At 39.4% G+C, this 21,554-nt stretch overlaps 1 protein-coding gene across 3 annotated transcripts in view; it reads right to left on the reverse strand.

Annotated features, from left to right (window-relative positions):
- The window catches only part of PRMT8 (protein arginine methyltransferase 8), a 58,654-nt gene that overhangs the window by 4,186 nt on the left and 32,914 nt on the right, over positions 1-21,554 (reverse strand). For all 3 annotated transcript variants that reach the window (XM_064721219.1, XM_064721208.1, XM_064721227.1), the window contains exons 4-9: positions 17,894-18,049; positions 12,893-12,956; positions 9,677-9,819; positions 9,206-9,293; positions 6,025-6,140; positions 1,428-1,578 (exon numbers count right to left, since the gene is read on the reverse strand). In XM_064721219.1, coding sequence (XP_064577289.1) covers positions 1,428-1,578; positions 6,025-6,140; positions 9,206-9,293; positions 9,677-9,819; positions 12,893-12,956; positions 17,894-18,049 — 718 coding nt within the window. The remainder of the gene's footprint in view (positions 1-1,427; positions 1,579-6,024; positions 6,141-9,205; positions 9,294-9,676; positions 9,820-12,892; positions 12,957-17,893; positions 18,050-21,554) is intronic.

Consider the following 21,554-nt stretch of genomic DNA (forward strand, 5'->3'; position numbering starts at 1 on the left):
GGTTATTGTATCGTATCATTATACACTCTTTAATAAAATAATGATTTTATTTCCTTTCAGCATCAATGTTTCAAAAAAATTACTTGGCTTTGAAAATTGTTTCTGACTGGGAAAATACTGATGCTTTTTTAAAAAACTAGTACAACAGGAATTTTTAACTCTTTTCTAAAATTCTAGAATCAGAAGATCTATATAAACCAACTTTTTTCAGAAACTGTGCTGGAAAATTGGTATTGTCGAAAGGAAAAGGATTTTACCAGATAAATTCTGTCTATGTGTCCAGACAGTTTTAATGACTGTTAATCCCAATTGTTAAATGAGATATCTTCTTGTAGGAGTTCTGATCCAGACTGTTTACCATTTGGACATGGCTGTGTAAAATTTCTAACTGAAAACATGTCAGACTGAAACGAAATTGAATTTATATTCTAAGTCATAACTGCTGCCTTGTACACACCCACGTAGTTGGTGTGTAGGGCCATGTTCCCTAGAAAAGCCTGACATAACTGGGAAATTGTGCCCTAACAACAGGGGGTGTGTGTAATGCAGGCCCAGGTCTCCAAGTCCACCCCAAATTAAACACTTATTCATAATTTATAAAGATACATATCAATGAAGCATGTTTTGACATGTCCTACAAGCTGGTGAATTTTACTGAATTCAGTGCAGCTTTGCCAATAGACACCAGCTGAGAATCTTTACCAGTGTTCTACACATTAGTGACCTCCAGCAGCAGATGGCCAAACAACATTTACATGGAGTAATTCTTCTGCACCTACAGTATCATGATAAACTGAACAGAGGCAGAGAAACACTTCACCCTCCTGTCTAGACAAAGGCTGTCTACAGGATGAGGTTTTTGCATTTATTGCAAGACTCTCTGGTTTATTCAGTCTGGTAAATAACGCCTTAAGGGAATGGAGTTATTCCTTTAAATATCTGCTCACCAAGGCAAGTTAGAGTTTCACATCTAGGTTGTTAGAGACAACTCACATAATCAGTATGTGTGTTTTTATAGCTTGGAGAAAATGGTAGTTTTGGTCTAGGCTCTGGGGCAAGCTTTGTTGGGTTTTGGATTTGCGGAAAACTCGGATGCAGAGCTGCTATTTCTCTCTGAGTTGATAATTCTCTGTCTAATCTGAGAAACCTGACACAGGATTTAGATATAACTGGTGAGGGACATAAATTCACAGGTCATAATTCCTGCTGAGCTCTAAGCTTGATAGCCATTGTGAAATTCTGCCTGTTTCCACAGAATTCCTAAGAGCTGTTGTCCTTTCCCCATCCCGCTCACCACCCCCAAAATTACAATAGTTTTTATCACGAAATTCAAATGTGGTGGTACATTAAACCTTCCCGTACCATCTAACCAGCAGCACTGATAGACTGATAGTAACAGAAATGAAATTAAAAGAAATACAGATTACCTGTAGAAAATCCCATCTTCTTGTGGCACTTTGTAAATTCAATATTAAAATAGGTGACCAAGGCATGAATGTAATCATTGCGTTGAATTTGGAGGCAGAATGCAGAAGTAAATTCCAATTCCTCAGTCTTCACTGTATAAATATCTACTTCCTGTTTGGAGGTGAAAGAAATGACATTTACACGCAGATGTCTGTGACTCTCAGGTTAAGTGTTAAAATGAGGTACTTTAGTATTTCATTTAATGATCAGACACAAAGATGACTGGCAGCTCTTTAAAACTGTAAGCAATCAGAGGTACATTCTAATATACCAAATAACGAGAAAATGAGGCAGTTATCTGACTAAGCTGAGAGAGAGGACTCTCACTGAAGAGCGAGCGTGTGTTCTTGGAAATGGCAGGGAGGGGCTGTAGGAGCTGGGGAAAATCAGGGTAAAAAGGTGCTCTGATAAATACAGGTAGATGTTGAAATGGATATATAGGTCCAGTTCAAGATCTTTTATCATCAGGGACTGTCCGCATGAGGAAAGATGCCAGAGTTGAGTTTTTAATAAAAATAACCTTATTTGTTTTTGCATCTCTGGAAAGGAAAGTGATTTGACAGTGTCAAGCAGTCAAAACATCTGAGGCACAAGAGAGGCCTTCTTTTTGATGGTGATGTTTTCTAGTTCTCTTTCAGGTAACTGATTTCAAACAGTGAGCACAGGGATCTTGCTCTTGAACAAGACAAACAAATTATGTCAATCATACTATGGCTTGATTGCAGTAGTTGGAAGGGACAATGTAGTCTTCAGGATTGCTTATTTCCATCAATATTTAAATCCCACTGTTCAAGGCTTAGACTGTGTTTTTGGGATGGATCTGATTTTCCCAGCTAAGTACTGGTTTTATCTATGTTGTTGCCAAAAGTTGTAGTGATGATAGGGAGGATGGTAAGTCTGAAGTATTATTCTAATGCTGTGGGAAATGTGTGCGCTTTCTGGTTACTTCATTGTTCAGTCTCATTGCTCTGGTACCCTTATTGCTCATGCATACAGGGAAACAGAATTTTGTAGGCAGAAATCCAAATTTTCTCTGCCAGCTGAAGTCAGGAATTGTGTCTGACCTCACCAGCATTTCTTAAGACTTGCACTACAAGAATGGAGAGCAGAGTCTAGACTGCCCATTAGAGGGCTCTTTTAGCCTCTTTTAGGGCTCGTGCAGAAATTGCCCTCTGTAATCTAAGGTAGGACTGCATAAAGAGACATAGAAAGATGCAGCCATATTTCAGTTACTGAGGTCTTTGCATGGACCACATATGTGTTTCTGAGACTTGGAAGAGGAAGACTTATGGGGAGATGATTTAAGCAAGCCATAGCTTTGGCCTGTCTGGTTAACATTATTGTTCAAGAACAACTTAACCATAATAAAAATTACTCTACTGCATTGCAACAACACCCTGAGGCATTAGTGTTTATCCTATGTGACCTATGCATATAACTGGTCATTTAAAGCTGTGACAGCCTTAAAATGTTTTTGGCTTTTCCCCCTCAAAAGAGGGTAAGAAAAAAGCATGGTAAGAATGAGAACTTCTGAGGTCTCCTGGCAGAGTTCCACAGCAGCCTGCAAAATTTGCTTTGCCAAGCTAAACTGGACTGGTGGGTGATAGCTGCAGACTTCTGTAATTTTTAGTGTCTTTTTAGTGATCTCACTGTGGGGAAATTGGGACTTAAGTCTAGTGATGAAGCACTTAAAAGGGAGCTAGCTCTCTCTGAGCTGTGTTTGCTCTGCAGGGTAAAGTGGAATCAAAAGCACTAGGAAATATTTTCATTAGAGATGCCAGTAGAAATTTCTCAAAAATATTAAACAGATATCCTAAATAAACTGTTGGTCATTTTTTCAGTCCTTTTATTTTAGGACAGAAACATAGCTTTTATACAACACAAGGTAAGAGACATTTTTTATTAATTAATATAATTCTGAGAATGGCCAAGTCTGGTTTTGGTGATCTTGAATTGTACTCTGGCAACCATATATTCTTATATAAAATGGCAACACTCATTACAGCTAACTGCACAGGAGACAAACGATAGAAACTGGAGTTAAGGTTGCTTCTAGAGTGCCATGGCACCTCTTTCCTTTTCTCCTTCCCAGAGAGTCAGGTTATTCAGCTGGGACTTTGTGAGCATGGAAATAAGCTAAATGTGCAAATTTCAGTGGATGTCCAGGTTTGATGGAGTTCTTTCATTTGTTTGTTTGTTTGTTTGTTTTTGGATCAGAGAAGAAAACACAACTGTTTTACTAAGTATGAAACAAACTTTTTCATATTTTTGGACAATGTTACTGAAAGCAGTAGGCGCCCAGCAGGACACCTGTACACTTATTCCTGAGTTCACTTATTGACTCTGGTGGTTTGAAGATGCTTTGTTCTCACTACTCTCCCTGGCTGATTTGCTGTGGATGTTAAACACACGATTCATATTTGGCAGGACAATTCCTGTGTCCCTCAGATGTATTTAAGAGATCATGCACAAGAGAACGGCTCTCACAGCAGAGAGGATGCATTCCCTGCATGCACCATCCCAAGCGCGCCTGTGGTCCAGTGCCTAAATTTCCTTAAAGCATTCAGGACTTGAGTTACATCCAGTTTCTGAGGAGTAAAAAAGAGGAAATTTTACTCAAGTCTCCAGCATGTCTGGTACGTGCCATGGCTACACAGCATGCACAGTTGACGTCTTATTTTGCTGATTTTGTAGAAATGTTCAGAGCATCTAAATTAAAATTAAATAATTGAAATAACTGCAGAAGCACAAGGCTCTGACTGGTCTCTGAGGAATGTATCTAGTGACTGGTCCATCCAATGACTAATGTAGAGAGAACCCAGACTCATCGGGTAGGCACCCTAAATTAGCTGCTTTGGGTTGAACACAACCCTAAAAATCCCTCTGTGAATCTAATATGAACAAGCTGTGCTATCCAAAAGTGCTGTAATAAAACATTTGAATAATTAAACATTATGGCTTTGTTTATTCTCAAATGTTTTCTTAGGCTAATATTATTCTCTGAATTCACAAATATTTTCAGGAGAAAAGAAACGCATTTTATATAAATAAACCATGTGCAAAAATAAATTAAAAAATATATAACTACAGAACCTGTTTTTCCTGCTTTCATATTGCTATCTTGAACACAAATCTCCCTCCTTCATGCTTTTCATTGGCAATTTTCTCTTTGCTTAGTGATCAGTTTGTGAGATTAGCGACTGATTCTGGAATGGAGGGTGGTTTGCGCTTGTGTACTTATTACCTGCTTTGCTCTCATGGTGCCTCTACATGGTACAGCACCATTCAGTTTATGGACAAAAGATGTCAAAACTAAATATAAAACCAGAATAGAAACACTTGGAAAATTGTTGTCTGTCATCTTAAACGAAATTACTTTCAAAGGCCTTCTAAATAAAGCGTTGGATTTGCACTTCAATTAAGGGCATGCAGCTTTTTATTCCAGAGCAGCCAACCCATTTTGCTCCCTGATCTCTTTCTCTCTGGACATGTTTCATAGAGTCTAAATAGCTGTTTCTTTTGTGTGTGCTGCAATTTTAAATCGCCCTGGTTGAGGCTGTTTTCAGGCACAGCCATCTTGTGTTCCCCTCAGTGCAGATGGACTGTGCATGCATTCCTACTCATGCAGAGTTTCTGCTTCTGTTCCTTTGCTTTCAGTAAAGGTTTTGCAGACTGGAGGCACAGCTTTCCCTTTTACATATAGGAATAGTTAATGCTGTGTTTTTCACTGGCAAAAAGTGAAAGGGAAAAGATAGAACTGATTCTTTGGGATAAACGAGCTCTTGGATTCATGGACCTGGTACTACCAGTGCTATTGATGCAGACAGCCTTGTTCAGGACCGTTGTCCCACATGAGGATTCCTTCACCTGAAGGGAATTTTAGAGCTTTCAAGTGTTCCTGCAGGCAGTTCCTTCATTGTTAACATGATCTTGTGAACAGGATTTAGTGACCTTTCTGTCTCACATGTAGAGCAGGGTACCAGTCAAAACTCTGGGTGCAGATGTTGGGGCTGAGAGAGAATTCTATATAAGGCTAAGAATTAAGAAGTTAGAGAAATAAATTGAGTTCCAATTCTGATCACATGTTCTGCACTTAATTATTGCATCATCAATTCAGAACTGATGCTTAAGACTTTCTAACTGCAAACAGAATCATTTACCCCTTCTCTCAGCAGTGCTCAATCAGTAATTTCCAACCTCTATTTACTAAAAGGCAGGGCAATTCAAATTTGTATCTAAATATACCATGTCTCTCTTCATCCAGTATTTGCACGACTAAAATTTGTAAGACACAAGGAGCATCTTGCTTTTGGGAATTCCATAAGAAATCAAGGTATCAGTGTTCATGCTCAGGTCATGTGACAATACTGAGCATGTGAAACATGCAAGACCTGGCTAATCTAAAACTGCACAATTTTCCTTCCTAATGTGCCAGCATTCTGCAATGATGCCTTCTGCAGCTGCTTCAAAGCAAGCGAAACATAAGCAGCAGGTCCCAAAAGAGCCCTGCAGCTGGGTGTAAACAGCCACAGTGAGGTATATTCAGAATTACCAAACCTTTATTAAGCAGGCGTTGGTCACCACTTGCTTTGGATCTACTATGTCCACCAAGGGCTCCTTCATGGCAACATCCCTAATACAGGTCATGTCAAAGCCGTACACATTCTCCCACCCTGTCAGGGCAAATGGATTTGTCAAGGTTAGCAGCAATAATAGAAACTATTTTTTGCTTCTCAAAGCATTTTTCTTTTGAAAGAATTTCTACCATCCCTTAATTTTCAGATGTCTCCTTCAGCTCTTTGCTCCCTGCCCCAGCTGGGGCATCTATGTCATCATTGCTATTTTACAGATAATGCAGTTCTGGCAAAATAAGATCTCAATGTATATCTTTGAACAAGTGGCCCTTATTTTTTGGTGTCTCCAAAACTGTTTTATATGAGATTTGTCAATGATTTTTGTGGCTTTAGATGCTTGTGATTGTTGACCAAAATCATCTGATGCCAGGCTGAGTGTTGGGGTTTTTTTTGTTGTTGTTGTTGTTTTTTATTTTTTTTCCTCATAGATTGCCACTCAATTGGCATTTACATGCTCTTTTGATTATTTTAGTAGTTTTAGTTTCAGCAAGAAAATTACTGGCAGGAGTAGAATTGCAGGTGTTTCAATAGTTGGGACTCCAAGTTTATGACAGAAAAGCAAAAGGTTCACTTTGAAAAGATTTAAAAGCCATGCCAATCCTCTATATTTGAATTGTTCTTCTGAGTGTTCCAATAGATGCTTCTTATCATGTTGAGGATGTTTTGCACAAAATGAAAACATTGAGAAATAAAGAAGTACACTGTCTTTGCTTTTAAGTTTGTTTAACAAAGTGAAAACAAGAACTGTCAAACAAGTGAAATCTTTGTCTTCTGAAGCATGTAAGTCAAGGTCCATTCAGTGCTTCATCTCAACATCTAAACTGAATACCATGTTTTTATAAATGACTTGAACAAAAAACAAAGTAAACAGATAAACACATTTGTGAGCATGTTTGAAGTGTCTCATTTTTTTCAGAGCATAGCATTTGAGCTACTGGGGTTTCCAGAGGAGTATGACAGAAAATGTCATGTGATATAAAAATCTGCATATTCCTAAATTGGAAAAATATGGACATGAACGATTGTTCGATATCTCTTTATTATCTCTTTATTGGGTTGTGAATTTTTCAGCATTTCTAGGGAGCTGTAACTTTTGTTTCAGGCATCATGAGTGTGTGAGGACTTCAGATTACATTTTAAAAAGTCATATATTTTTATGTGATTACTCAGAAAAGATTAATTAGGAAACCCTGAAGAAACAATTTATTAATTCTTTATTTATTATTGGGGCCTCTATAATTTACTGCACCTCAGCCCACATGGGATACCTTTGAAATATGTGGCCCAATCTGTCTTAGGGAGACAGCTGTCACAGGAGGTAAAAAATAAAATTATATGTTTTACATTTTGCAGTAAATCAGAGTAATTGACTGTAGTAATGCTCTCTGGCATTAATCTTCAGTTAGAAAAATCAGAAGTTAGATTTTTTTAGAAATCTCATATTGCATTATTTCTTTATCAATATAATAGTTCTTGAACACTCTTTAAAATGCTTAAGTCTGCATCTCATATGAAGGCAAGACTCTATCCTCCTTAAGAGAGAAAAAGATGAAAAATTGAAATGTAAGGAGACACCATCAAGGATTTATAAATGGAAAGGAGAGAAGATGGTGGTGCAGATAGATAGTGGGACAGAAATAACTGCAGACACAGAGGTATATAAGGTAAGGGGGGGAAGGGAAATCAGAAAGTAAGGTGTCTTAAAGGAAAACAACATTTTAGAAGAGGAAAAAATGACTGTACATTTTTTCACATGGCTCAAAATGAAACAATTTGAAAACAGATGTATTGTCTGTGAGAAAAGAAAAATATTAAAGTCTAGAAATGAAGGCGTTCAAAAGCAAAATGAAAGATTCTAGGCCAAAATGGCTCTGATTCCTTTACAGAATGGATGCCTCATACATCCATTTGAGTCTGTACATTTTGTAAGGAGTTTAACTGTCAAGGTCATCACATAGCTGAGGAGAAAAATCTAGGCTGTGCTTGAGAGGGAGATATAATCCTTCCTGGCACCTACAGGACTTCTTGTCACCGCCCCACTGCACTGGGCTCGCTTTTGACCCAAAATAGCAATTTTGACCAACTGGCAGTTCTGTGTATTAGCACTAAATTTGATTATAGAAACACCAAGCCTCTTTTCTGGAAGGAGGTGAGAGTCAAGGAATGAGGACCTAGGCATTTTTATTTAAAGGTTGTCTGAACCCACTAATTTAACCCAAATTTTCACATGTATCTTTGGTTAATAAATCTGCTTAGGAATTTTGTGGTTATTTTTTTCCCATAATGGAAAATACCTTTAAGTGAAACTGCTCAGCTTTGAAAAATAAATAAAATCAAGAAATGTTGAAAAGAAGAATGAAATAATGTAAAACTTGTTCATTTGATCACAACAGGAGTCTGGACTAGGTCACTTGTAGATGTCACTAACAGCACCAGTTATTCAATGATACTTCAAGAAAACTCTCCCAACATTTTAAAAGAAAAGGAAATGCAATTTTATGCATCTATGAAGTATAAAAAACCCCAAAATTAGAGCCCTTTCTTAACATATAAGTGAAATTTAAATTTCTGATCCTTATTTTTAATTTAAAAATTCTCACACTAAATATTTTTTAAAAACTTATATGCGTTGTGTTTTTTTTTTTCTTTTTGACAAGCAATCATGGAGATATAATTTTTTTCTAGGTTTATTTCTTCACATGTACAAATTATTTGCATCTTACTACTTTTATATTTTTGTTATGTTAAAAACAAGAATAAGGGCCTGAATGGCAAAAGAATATTACTGGGCTTTGTGGCTGTTATGATGGATTATATATTTATCAAAACAACAACTAAACTAAATCTCCTTTAATCCACATTTTAAATATAGCTAGAGGTATTAATATAGCTCTAGGCGAAGTCTTCATCAGTTTATACATGCATCTCTCCTTAGTGCTCTTTAAATTACAGCAAATTTCCCGAACTTATCAGCAGACCAACATTTTCTCAGAGTTCACATTCATATTGGAATTCTGGCCTGCAGAGACCACAGTAGGCTACTGGAAATGAAAGATTTTAGGGAAATAACCACAGAAAAGTGTTACTGGCAGGTGCTTACTCACAGTGAATTTTGAAGTCCTTGTACTGTCTGTCTTCAATTGCTACCACGTACAAAGCAGCTCGGTCTGGAAACATTAGCCCTCCAGGTTTCTGTTGATGAATTGTGGGGAAATGGATCTCGTAATCTATTCACCTGACAAAGACATCACATTTTGAACTGCACATACAAAAACCAGACAAGCACCCCTTGCATGCCTTTATTGTTTTCCTTCAGATTTGCACACCAGCTTTAGCCTTGCAGCCTGTGGCAATGTCATTAGACAGTGTCTAGGCAAACTTGGCCGGCCAGCACTTAATCAAAAGCAAAGCTCTTTCACTGAGGTTCCCTTTGTCATCTCCTCGTTAAAGCCTGGGAAATGGCACTTGGAGATGTGACTGTGTCTCGTTATGGCCACAGTAGGGCAGGGAAAGCTTGTAGTCAGAAAGTAAATGGTGGCTGCTCCAGCGAGGAGCACGACATGCAGAGCACCTACCAGCCACTTGTCTCGTGCGAAGATGACTGTGTTTAACATTGACTCATAGAACAGACAGTAACCCATCCACTCGCTGATGATGATGTCTACTTGATCCACAGGCAATTCAACTTCTTCCACTTTACCTTTAAATATTGTGATTACTGAAAAGAGAATCCAAAGAAATATGTTTCACATAATAAAACACCTAAGATCCCTACTGGTGAATGTCAGGATGACCTTTTCAATATGATTCTCTTCTTGAATGCCTGTCCATAGGGCATGACTCCACGTGACTCAATGCACTTCACACTTTAAAAACTATTCCGAGTCCATATAATAAATAGCAATTTTAGTAGCAGTATAAAAGGAAAAAAAATAAACAATGCAAAAATCAAAGGCCAAAAAAAAAAAAACCACCATGTCAAAAAACAACAGAAAAATAGGTCTTACCTGGTTACCTGTATGATCTCATGTTAAAATGCCCTTTAAAATTTGTCAGATTTCTAGATCATTGACCAAGTATAGCAAAGAATCCACTTAGAAGCATTTAAACATCCCTGCAGATTTACACACTAATGCTTGAATGCTGGGCCATATTTAGTTCAGTTGTAACAAATAATTTTGTTTTAGGACCACTACACAAGTCATCACTCATTCCTGCTTAAAAAAAAAAAAGAAATCCTATTTACAAATGTATTTTCAGCTTGTGCTAGATAATTTTCAGAGTATGTTTCTCTCATGCTTTTATTGCTTCTTGCAGTGGATAAAGTCTCATGGTTCTGGATTCTTCCTTGAAAAGGTAACAGATGAACTTGAAATTTAGGAATTAGGTGAATATTTTACTTTCCATTACTAATTTATAAGATTACTTCACTACTCTTAATTAATGGGAATTTTTAATGATAGCGGTTTTTATTAATGAAATAGTCAACATTCAGTTTCAGAGAAATGAAGGTAATTTAATTTAATATAACTTAGCTAGAACTAGGTTAGCTGGCTGAGTCTGGAAGTGTGGGTTGAATGATTTTTAGAACTCAGTCCAGGGAAAAGGAGGTTTTGTTTTTCCCAAATACACGCAGTACTAGTATTACTCTAACCAGATGTGGCCACTTTATTTGCATAGCAAATTTTTAATCCAGACTGGCCCCCTAAGAAATTGGAAACACTCTGACTCAGACTGGTACCACAAAGTATCAGCTGTAAGAGGAACCTGACTGGAAAAGAGCAGAGTTCTCTTCTCTTTGCCATTATTTAATCTCATTTCTTTCACAGTTCGTGATTCAACAGTTCATCTCTTGTTATACTGAAGGATCCTCATGTCTATAAGCTCCAGCCATGAGTTCTCTTTAGTTCTCTTTTCTCCCAAGAACTTCCTCTGCCCCAGTTCTTTTGGAGTGAATTTTAGCACTGTTGACAGCTGCCAGAGTGACACATCTGACTTTGAAGCCCCCTGCTTATACCCAGAACAGTCACAGTGTAAGCAGCAGCAGCAGCACTGCTTTCTCCCACCTCCCTTCACCTCATAAGGCATCATGTGGGGACAGATCGTGCTGTCCCCAGATGTATTGCCTGTATCTGTTCCAGAAGCAGTGGGTTTTCCCTTGGTTCAGCCCCTTTTGCTGACTCTGCATTGCTCAAAACATTTGGGGGGTGGGGAAAGGAAAATTTCCATGAGCAACAAGATCCTTTGGCTCAGTACCTGGCTGCGTTAAAATAGAAGTGAATGTGGGTCAGTGTGGAGTGTGAAAGTGTAAATGTTGGTTCAGGTGTGCAGTTTGCAGACCAAACTGCAGTCAGGCAGACTGCTGAACCTGCCAAGTCTCCTCCCAAAGGAGAGGGCTCTGCTCCTGCCTCCACAGTTTCCCAGTGCCTCTCTCCTTGTAGAAACAGGAGGAAAAAGCAGAGATAAAAACCTTCTGCACCTTCTGGAGAACACTGGAACCTTCTAATGTATTCTGACAGTGGTTCCTTCACACACAACTCCTCTGCTGGAAATCCAAACACAAATTGATCTGCGGTGTGCTATTTCTGTCTCTAGCCAATGAAAGCCGTTCTGGGAACGCACAGCCTCTGCATCCAAGGTTTAGGACAACCACAGAGGTCACACCTCACTGCTTTAGTGTCTTATCCCTACTGTGGAAAGAGTATTTTCTGCTCCTTTGCTTCCTTCTTTTCCTGAACCAAGAGTTGCATAGGCTGGCTGGCCCCTTGTATCCCACACCACTGCTGTTTCACACCACAACACCTGAATGCCCAATAAATGTACAATAAATGTTCCTCCCAGAGAGCTCAGGGCAGTCACAAACTGCCAGTGATGGCAAGAAAAATCAGAGCAGATGTGAACCAGCACAGAAACGTATTCCTGCACATGTGCAGGCAGACCATCAGCGCAGACACAGCTGAAAGTGGGGTCACTGGCTACAGCCCAGCACTGACCTGCTGTGCAGCAAAGGCAAGCTCTTCACAAAAAAGCACTTTAAACAGGAGCTGTCTCACGGCCTCAGTTAAAAAAAGACCGACTTTTTAGGTTGTTACAAAGATATCTTGAGTGCTGTGATTTGGAGGAGGATTGAAGGCATGAAATAGAACTTGTTGGGGATTATTTTTTGCTAAGGGTTTTCAGCAGCTTGGAGTTACATCTAAGTTTTGCTTGGTTTTTTGTTGTTGTTTTTTTCTAATTTAGATTTTCCACATACTTGGAAATTTCACCAGCTTTCATTTCAATCAAAAAAGTTTTATATGATATTTTTATTTTATGATTTGAACATTTTCATTTGTATGAGTGTGCGTTTTGATAAGAAAATACTTTTTTCAAAGCCTTAAAGTGAGAAGTCAGAAAACTTAGCAAAAAATTTTTGCTTTAAACCTTATCTCAATTTGAATGTCAGTATAGGTGTTTGTATTTCTATTCTGTTTAAAAGAGAAGGTGGAATTCTAATGGCAGAATTAATTTGATAAGTTCAGTTCTAATTTAGGGTCTTCCTTCTCCTATGCTAAACCAAACTTCCCATTGATAATTTCTATTTTCTTTTTTCGTCTCTGATACATACAGAATTGACAGTAATTCCTGTGAGGAATTATTGTAGTGCCTAGAAAGAGGTGTTTAGTTTTGTATTTACATAAGTATATTCTGCAAAACTACCATTTACATGTAAAACACACAACATAAATTAGTCAGCAAAAGCAAAACAGTTATCTTCTCTTTTTCCTGAAAAAAAATTATATAAGTCTTACTGTTGTCCAAGTGGTTGGCCTTGATAATTTTTTCTGAGTAGTCAGATATACTTGAGCATTCAATCTAGGAAAAAAAGAAAAAAAGAAAAGCAAGATAAAGAGCAATTTATCTGTTAGAGAGCTCAGCTGTGTGAATGAAAACTATCTACTGAAGGCAGCAAAGACACTACATTTAACCATTTAACCATTGATAAAGAGTAAATCAAACCTGTGGGGAGGATCATAATTAATGATGTTTTAATATTTAAATTGCAGACTGTGTCTGAATTAAAGTGGCTCCTGTGGAAAAGATTGCTTTAAAAATTATTGAAATGTGAAAAAAAAGGTGTTTTACCTACAAAATGTACATTATTAATTGTATTTAATTTATTCCTGGTACTACAGAGTATTGCCTCCTCCCCCACAACAATCTGCTGAATGGAATGAATTAGGATGATGCTACATTTCCATATATATTTTAAAACAAAATGCATTCAAACTTTGTCAATAATATTAAAATTCAAATATGCCAATACTGGTCTATGCCAAGAAGCAATTGTTTTCAATGTGAAAAATCGATATTCTTTAGAAAAGCTGCTATTCCAAAAGAATGCAATAATTTAACATACAAGAAAGAACTGAAATTTTTTGTTTAAAATAACATCCAGATCTGCAGGGGTTTTTCTCTGTGTAGTTCTGTGCTTTTTCTAGGAAAATAATTACAGAGTGCCTCCGAGTTTTAGATTTGCCCTTAAACTTGGAAAACTTGTCCTTAAACTGTGTACTAGCATAAAAGCATTTTTGCAATGACCTCTAATATCTTTTAGAGAAAAACTACATTCCAAGAATCTCTCTGGGTTTTGTGCCCCTTGAAAATCATGAAGGCCAAAGTTGCTTGTAGTCACTGAATCAGTTCCTAATTTACCTCTTCCAAATTCGGCATTAAACGGACGATACTACTTTGCATAATCCTTGTCTCCCTAATTCCCCTGTGGGAATGTCAAATAGAACTATATTATCTCTAATGAAGTGGTTTATATAGCCAGTGAATCCCATTTAATCTCTAAAAGCTAAATTGTGCTTGACCTCTGAGACAGCACTCACAGATGGCAGGACAGCAGACGCAAGGACACACAGATCCTTTATTCTTTTTATATTGTGCATGAGACAGACATAATAGCAGTCATAATATCAATCCCAGTCCCCATGGGAGCACATTGATTCTGCTTAGCTTGCCTGCGGATGTAAACCCTTCCTAAAATGTGTCTCAATGGCCTGAGCATAAACCAAAACTGACTTGTGGAAAGGAACACCTGAGTGCCAGGCCTGAGAGTTCAAGGAAGAAATCCTTTGGAGTGAGTGACATCCTTTGGCTCCATCCAGGTTCTTCCCTTACCGTAAACTGTATGGACTGTGTGCCCTGTCTATATTACTGCCATTATACTCATTTTCCCTGCCTTTATTCACATCTGTCTGGTATTTTCAATTCCATTGCCCATTTTGGATGGTTTTTAAATAAAGCAGGCGTAGGTAGGTGTTTGGAGGTTGCTTTCCAAACTTTCTAAAGAACAAGGTGCAAAGAAATAAAAAGTTCTCTCTCATGAATGACAACAAGTTTCCAAACAGCTTCAGATGCAAAGAAGCAAAAGAATAAAACCCCCCAACATTTAAATGTTTCATGAAGGAATACATATTTCAGAAAAAAACTTGCTTTAGGGTGGCTAAAGCTATTCATCTGTATTTTGAATTGGACTCTATACTGTGGTTGAATTTTATTTTAAAAGCAACCCATTTCAGAAAAAAAGAAAACGGAATTCTGCAGGTGAAGAAATAGAGGAAAAATTGGTGTTGTCAGATTTTTTTTCTCAGTTTTCTTTCAAGTCAGTGATCTGCTCAAATCTGCCCTATTTAGCAAAGCATTTTGATTTTATGAAAAGCACATGTTCCAATAAAGAAAGTCTGTACCTGAGTTTATAATCACAGAATCATAGGACGGTTTGGGTTTGACGAGATCTTCAAAGGATTGCCCTGATTCAAGTGAAGGATCCTGTTCTTGGCCATGTTGAAAACCACAAGGTTCACACAGGCCCACTCCTCAAGCCTGACAAGATTCCTCTGTGTGGCCTATTTTCCTTCAAGCACATCAGCTGCACAAAGCAGTTTTGTGTCATCTGCAAACTTGCAGAGGGTGAACTCAATCCCACCATCTATTGTCTTTAATGAAGATCTTAAACAGCAGTGGTCCCAGCATTGACCCTTGAACTGCTTCAGCTGTATCTGGTTCTGTGTGTGTGTATATTCACCTCTGCTTTCATTTTACTTCTCAGTCTTCAATCCACTGCTGCAAATGTCTTCTCATTTACTGTGGTATCTTCCTGAAACAGTCACAAGATCCCCAGGTCTCCCCTGGGCTGTGTCCTCATCACCACCTTTTTATACAAAGCAGCTGACATCTAACATCAGCCTTCATTTTCTGTGTCTGTTTAACTCCTTCTTTCCTGCACTGTTTTGTTTGTCTGAAAATAGCACGGAATTCACTGCAATGACTGTCCTGAATTTTGTATGACGAAATGCAGCAGATGAACCAAGGCTTCAAGGGATATTTTGTGTATTTTTGTGTCCCTCACTGAGCCCTCCCAAGCAACAAGAGCTATGTGCCAATTCTATCTCTACATTTCTTACAACAGCTCCCCTGCTAGATTAACATCACTGCATTGTACCCTCCCACACGGGTTAGGGCTCAGAGCCCTACAGGTGAAGAAAAAAGAAAAAATGAGGGGGCTGGTTCTGCTCAGGTTATAGAAGAGATCTCCCCCATTCCAATAGGAATCTAAAAGTATCCCAAAAGGGCTTGCAAAGAAAGTAAAGTCAAACTCTTTTCTGAAATGCACAGGGACAAGACAAAAGTCAGTAATTATGAGCTGTGGCAAAGGAAATTCCTGCTGATTGTAGGCCTGGAATAGGTGCTGAGAGAGTATTTAGAGTCTCTGTACTTGGAGATTTTCCAAATTGGACTGGACATGTCCTTGGCCAACTTGATGCAGCTTTAAGTTAATGATTCTATGATTTACATCTCTTGAAGACCCAGAGATAATTCTAGCTGTTGGCTTAGGCAGTGGCAAGGAATAACTTCCAACAGTGGGTAAGAAGGGATAAGAAGAACTAGACAGAGTAGTGGATGAATTTGAACCCCAAGAGGGAAAGTTTGAGTAAGAGGAGAGTGATTTCTGTAGTCAAAAAACCAACACTCTGCATTTGTCAACAGTTTCCACATCATGCTATTTGAAAAATCACATTTAACTGTAGAGAAGAAACTGGAACATCACGGCTCTATGTAATAACTCATGGCAAATGTTTGCTTTTTAAATGGAACACTCACAGTTTCCAATTGCAAATATGACCATAAATTCTCAATTTGACTATAAGAAAGCCACTGCTAGGTCTGAAATGGCTGCTTGTCCAACACAAATCCACTCAGCAGCTTGCCGTGTACAGGGTTCAGGGTGAGACAGCTCATCTGACAAGAAGGTTGAAACTCTCTGGCTGTAGCACAAGTTTCACACCTAAGGGAGTTCCTCTGAGAGCTAAGTTCCATGGATTGCACACCCACCAGCTTCAGCCATGAACAGTCCATCGGTGAGCTGGCACTTGTGTGCCACTCAGCTTTATAAAGTCCTGAGGTAAGGACTGAACTCTAAATAAGTCCAAAGGGGGAAAAAAACAAGAAGACCCAAACAGGAAAAAAAATCCTCACAACAACAACACCAACAAATGTGGAAAAGTATTTGCTTTTCTTTTACTTGGTGAATTTTCTGCCAGTGAGCTGGCTCACTGTAGAATCAGATAAGCACCAGTGCCAGCACAAGGGAGGGAGGGAGACCATATGGCCAGGGATCTGAGAGATGGGAAGGTGGGAGCACATCACCATCATTTTGTATATGCTTATACTTCTACAGCACTGCAACATCTTTGCATGAGACCTGCATTTCTGCATCACAGAAAGCTGCTGGATTATCCTCCCTGAGGCTTTGATGTAATAAATCATTTTAATAAATAATACTTGGTTTACAAGAAAATACCTTCCAGCTGCCTATCACGGGCTTAAACTCCAAAACTTTTTCCATCTATCTATAGTTTCAGACTCTAGTCTGATAGTCAAATGAGATACTCAGAAGTTACACTGGATTTTGAAAATATAAGCCTGAGAATTGAAATGGTATTTCATGTATCATTATCAGTAATAAAGACACACAGTTTGGGTACTTAGTGACATCAGTGTCCTCAAATGCACAGATGTACCCAATTAAGTTTTAGTAAACAATTTTGTTGAAGTACACTGAGAAACAGGATCTATTTCCCCTTTTCTATGTTGCATTATGTCTTCAGGGCAAACAGAAGTCCAAAGCAAAAAGAAACTGCATTTGTCATTTTAGAGTCAGTAAAAATAAGTTTGAATATACTTAGTAAGCAAATCTATCCTCTCCATAATGACTTCTCTGCAGAGAACAGCACATTCATGCTCCTAAAGTTCAATGTATTTAAGGTAATAATTTCCTTCTGCCTCTGAAAAGTGTTATTGTTGGCACAGAAAACATGCACATGCTTTCTTGCACAATTTGCTGAGTTGTAATATGCAGGGAAAAGTGTATTAAGGAAATGTGTTTCCAAGACTACAAAGTTGCAGACCGTGAAAATTTAAAAAGCAAGATAGTTCACTTAACCCCTCTGAGTAGGAGTGAGCCTCTTTAACATTTTTTTTCAGCCAAGAAGAAATGTGAATATGTACCAGAACACCAAAGGTTCCACATATGAAAAGATATTTACATCCCTATTTGGAAAAGGTGCAGCAGTGCAAGTCATAGAATACAACAGAACTGGACTGAAGTCACTATAGACCAAGACATAGATGAGCTTGGAGAGTAGAATTTCAAACCAAGACAAGTAAGAAAAGGTAAATCACGAAGCCAAATTGTCAGGCAAAATGCACAAACACTGAGAGATTGTGAGAGAAAGTCTTCTTACCCCATATACCTTCTTGGCTCCTGCCTTTGCAGCAAACATGGAGAGGATTCCCGTGCCACTTCCAACATCGAGGACAATCTTATCTTTAAAAACATGTTTATTGTGATACATTGAGTTTCTATAGGTTAATGTGCGCACTTCATCTTTTAACATTTCCTGTGATGAAAATAAAAGGATTGTGTCACTACTTGAAATGCTTATATGCCTTCCACACTGCTGCTGAACGCATTCCCTTGCTGTCATTTAGGCATTATTAACACCCAACATGAAGGGTTTCTCAAGTACTTTGGGGTGCACACATCAAAGCAACAGTAAAACGCCAGCTACTTAGAGCTGAATTATTAAGACGCAGCATGATGTCCCTTGTATGATTTTATTCTGCTATTACTTCACTGTTACAATCAACAAGCAGAATGTAATCTAACCACAGCACTGCTCTGGGAATAGACAGAAGCCATACAGAAATCCAAACTTTCCTTTCCTACTAAATCATGCACATCCCAGAGCCTCAGTGGAGGGACCTTCTGAGATTCCTCTTTGGACAGAAAAGAAATGGCTTCAGAAGACATTGTACAACAGCAGGCTTGACAACCTTGCCCAATGTGAGGCAGAAGCCCACAGCAGAGCTTGGAAATTCTGTATTGTAAGGTCCTCTCTCACTGCTCTTTCCACTCATTTTCCTGATCATTTTCCAGAAAGTATTAATGTATCACCTAGACTACTATCTCACTAGTTTGAGATATCATTGTTAGGTCCTCATTTTTGATGCACTGATAGCAGTAGTACATTCATTTAATTCCATCAATACCTTGCTTTCTCTTGTACATCCATCAGTCAAACTATTTCAATAAAAAGGACCATGCTCAAGACCCAGGTGCCATTTTTAAGAGAAGTGTAGACCATTCAACACAGACTTTAGTTTTCTGCAAATGCTTCTGTTATGTCTGGAAGGCTGAAGGTTTGCTTATTCTATTGCCTAGTTTCATAGTTTAATCAAGTAGACAAATGAGTTTTTCAATTTCAGGATGAGAAGGATCCGTTCACTGCCCAGCAGTCTGAGGCAATCATGAACTGGATTGTTACACGTATCAGCCACTTACTTACCTGTCTTGGCAGGACACTATGTGTGCTCAGTAACTGCAGATGAATAAAAGGCCACTTTTATCATGAAGCATGGTTTGGTATCAGTCAAAGAGCAGTCCATCATCACTGGAAAGGTGTGAGTACACCCTCATGTGTGGAAACTGTTGCCACACATGTTAAGAACAAGAAGGTAACTGGGAGTGTTCAGCATGGATTTGGAGATGACTGAGCACTTGGTATCTTCCTCTGGTGAATTAATGAACTTTGTGAATGAGAGAAGAGGAATGAGGAAGAGAATGGTTTTTATCTTGATTTTTTGCAAAATTTTCAACATTTTTTCCCATAACATCCTCATTGAAAAATGGATGAACTATGGACTGCATAAATTGTCAGTGCAGTGGGCTGAGAATTGACTGAACTGCTGCTCCAAAAATGCTGTAATGAGCAGCACAAAGTTCATCTGGAGGCCAGTCGCTAGTGGTATCTCCCCAGGTATCAATATTGATGCCTTTTAGCTTGATTTTTCAGGTGGATTCTCTTCCTAGCAGAACTCAATCCTCAAAAAGGTCCCATAGATGTAAAACCCAAAACCTTGTCATTGACACCTGCTGCACAAGCAATTGTGATCCCATAGTAACATTTCTCCTCAAGTCCTTGTTTGTGCTGCTCAAATGGAGGCAAAAACCCACCTGGCACACCTTGCTGTTGATCATCATCCTGAGAGCTGCCCAGTGACACTTGCTATGCTCCAGGTCTCACTGGTGCTCATGCAGAACAGCAGCAGGCTCCAAGGGCTGGTCTAAGGGATGGACAAATGCCAGCAGCCTCTCCACAATGTCCCAAATCCAAATGCCTCGGCAGGAGGTCTTGTCAGCAGATGGGGCCTCTGTACCAGCAGGTGAGAGCCTTTGCAGCTATCCCTTGTCACTTGCTCCCAGTGCCTCTGCCTAGCTCAGAGCCAGCTGGTCCTGGAGGCTTGCTGGACAGACCTTCCTGCCCCTCAGCTACAATGAAGACACTGACCCTATTCTGTGGCCAGAGATCTGTAGGTGGATCAAGAGCTTCCCTCTTGTTCCCAGAAGGCACAAGTTTCCAGCCTTCACCATCAGAGGAGTCCCCACTTCCAAACCTGGTAAGTACAGACTCTGGCTGCCTCTCCTTTCACTGCAGCTGGGGTTTTAGGCTCTTGTACCTTCATGCCCTCAGAGAAGATCTAGTCAATCTCTTCCTCATGCCCCTGATGCTTCAAAGCCTGCCAGCCTCCTCTAGCAGCTCCTTTACTTGTTGACACAGATCCTTTACCAGTGCACACCTTCTGCAGGCAAAGAGGAAACTTCCCAGCCTCAGCAAGAAGCTCTCTGCACTCCCTGAGACCTACATGGCTGTATCCTTCCATCAGGAGCTCAATTTGACTTAAGGTCTATGATGTATCTTCAAAATTTTCTCCTAGGTCTCCTTCCCACTCACTTGTTTCTCTATAGTCTTCCATTCTTGGACTGAATTTCTGAATGCTACAATGGCAAGATGTTATTGGCAGACTATTGGTGTTAAATATCAATATTGGCGAATGGAACGTGCCTGGGCCCGGCTGGGCCTTGCTGCTTGACCAGAGGCGGCAGCTGTGGTGGTTTCACCTCAGAGACACCTTTGGCTGGCTGTGTGCTGCTGGGCACTTGGGACAAGTCCAGGCATGCAGGAGCTCAGGTTTACCTCTGGAGGAAAGGCTTTAGGCGAGGTGAAGGAAAGGAGTCGGTTCTGCTGAAGGGTTTTGATCCAGAGCTTTATTCCTGGCCCTCAGGCCTCTGAATCCAGCAAGAGCTCCAACAGACCTCCTGAACCACATGGCTGCTGTGTCTTTTAACCCAGGGGAGACAGGGAGGGAAGGAGTAGAGATCCCACCGACCAGGTAAGGGGGGGAAGTCTCAGGGGACAAGTGACACCTGGATGGCCCAATGTCCCCCAGGGCTGAGAGGGATCCTTTGAACTGTGCCAATCACACGACGCCCTTGCTGGAATGCCAAGACTGACGGACAGCTCTCAGCAAGGGGGCAAGGGAGGGGAAGGGAGAGGTTGTTGGCACACCTGGGGAAGGAACTGGGATAGCTGAAAGAGGCTATTACATTGCACCACAACAGCAGACAGAAATCTTTTATGTTTACACCCCACAACCAGTTAGTAGAGTAATGGAAATAGATGTTGTTATGCTGTTTGTGAGGAATGCACCGAGTCATTTCACATTTGCTATTTTGCATCCTGCTCCTAAAAATCTCATACTTTTGTGTCACAAAAATATCAGCAAGGCAAGGTATCAGTGACTTCTTTAGAACCAGTCTACAGTGAGCATTTTGATAGAAAATTGTCCATCAAGTATTTAAAATTCTTTCCAGGAGTGTATTTAATGGAGGCAATTGGGCTTAATGTTCCCATCAACGCAACCTGTGCATTCAAGTTACATGCCAGGAGTCAGGAAACTGTTTGGCTTCTCATGTCAGCTGAGTGGCTGTTCTGCTGATGTCTGTGCTCAAACACTCAAGAGAACAAAATTCCCAATTTAGCAGTGAGGGAGTGCCCATGGTTG

Source organism: Zonotrichia leucophrys, chromosome 1 (assembly GCF_028769735.1).
Source record: "Zonotrichia leucophrys gambelii isolate GWCS_2022_RI chromosome 1, RI_Zleu_2.0, whole genome shotgun sequence".
NCBI lineage: Eukaryota > Metazoa > Chordata > Aves > Passeriformes > Passerellidae > Zonotrichia > Zonotrichia leucophrys.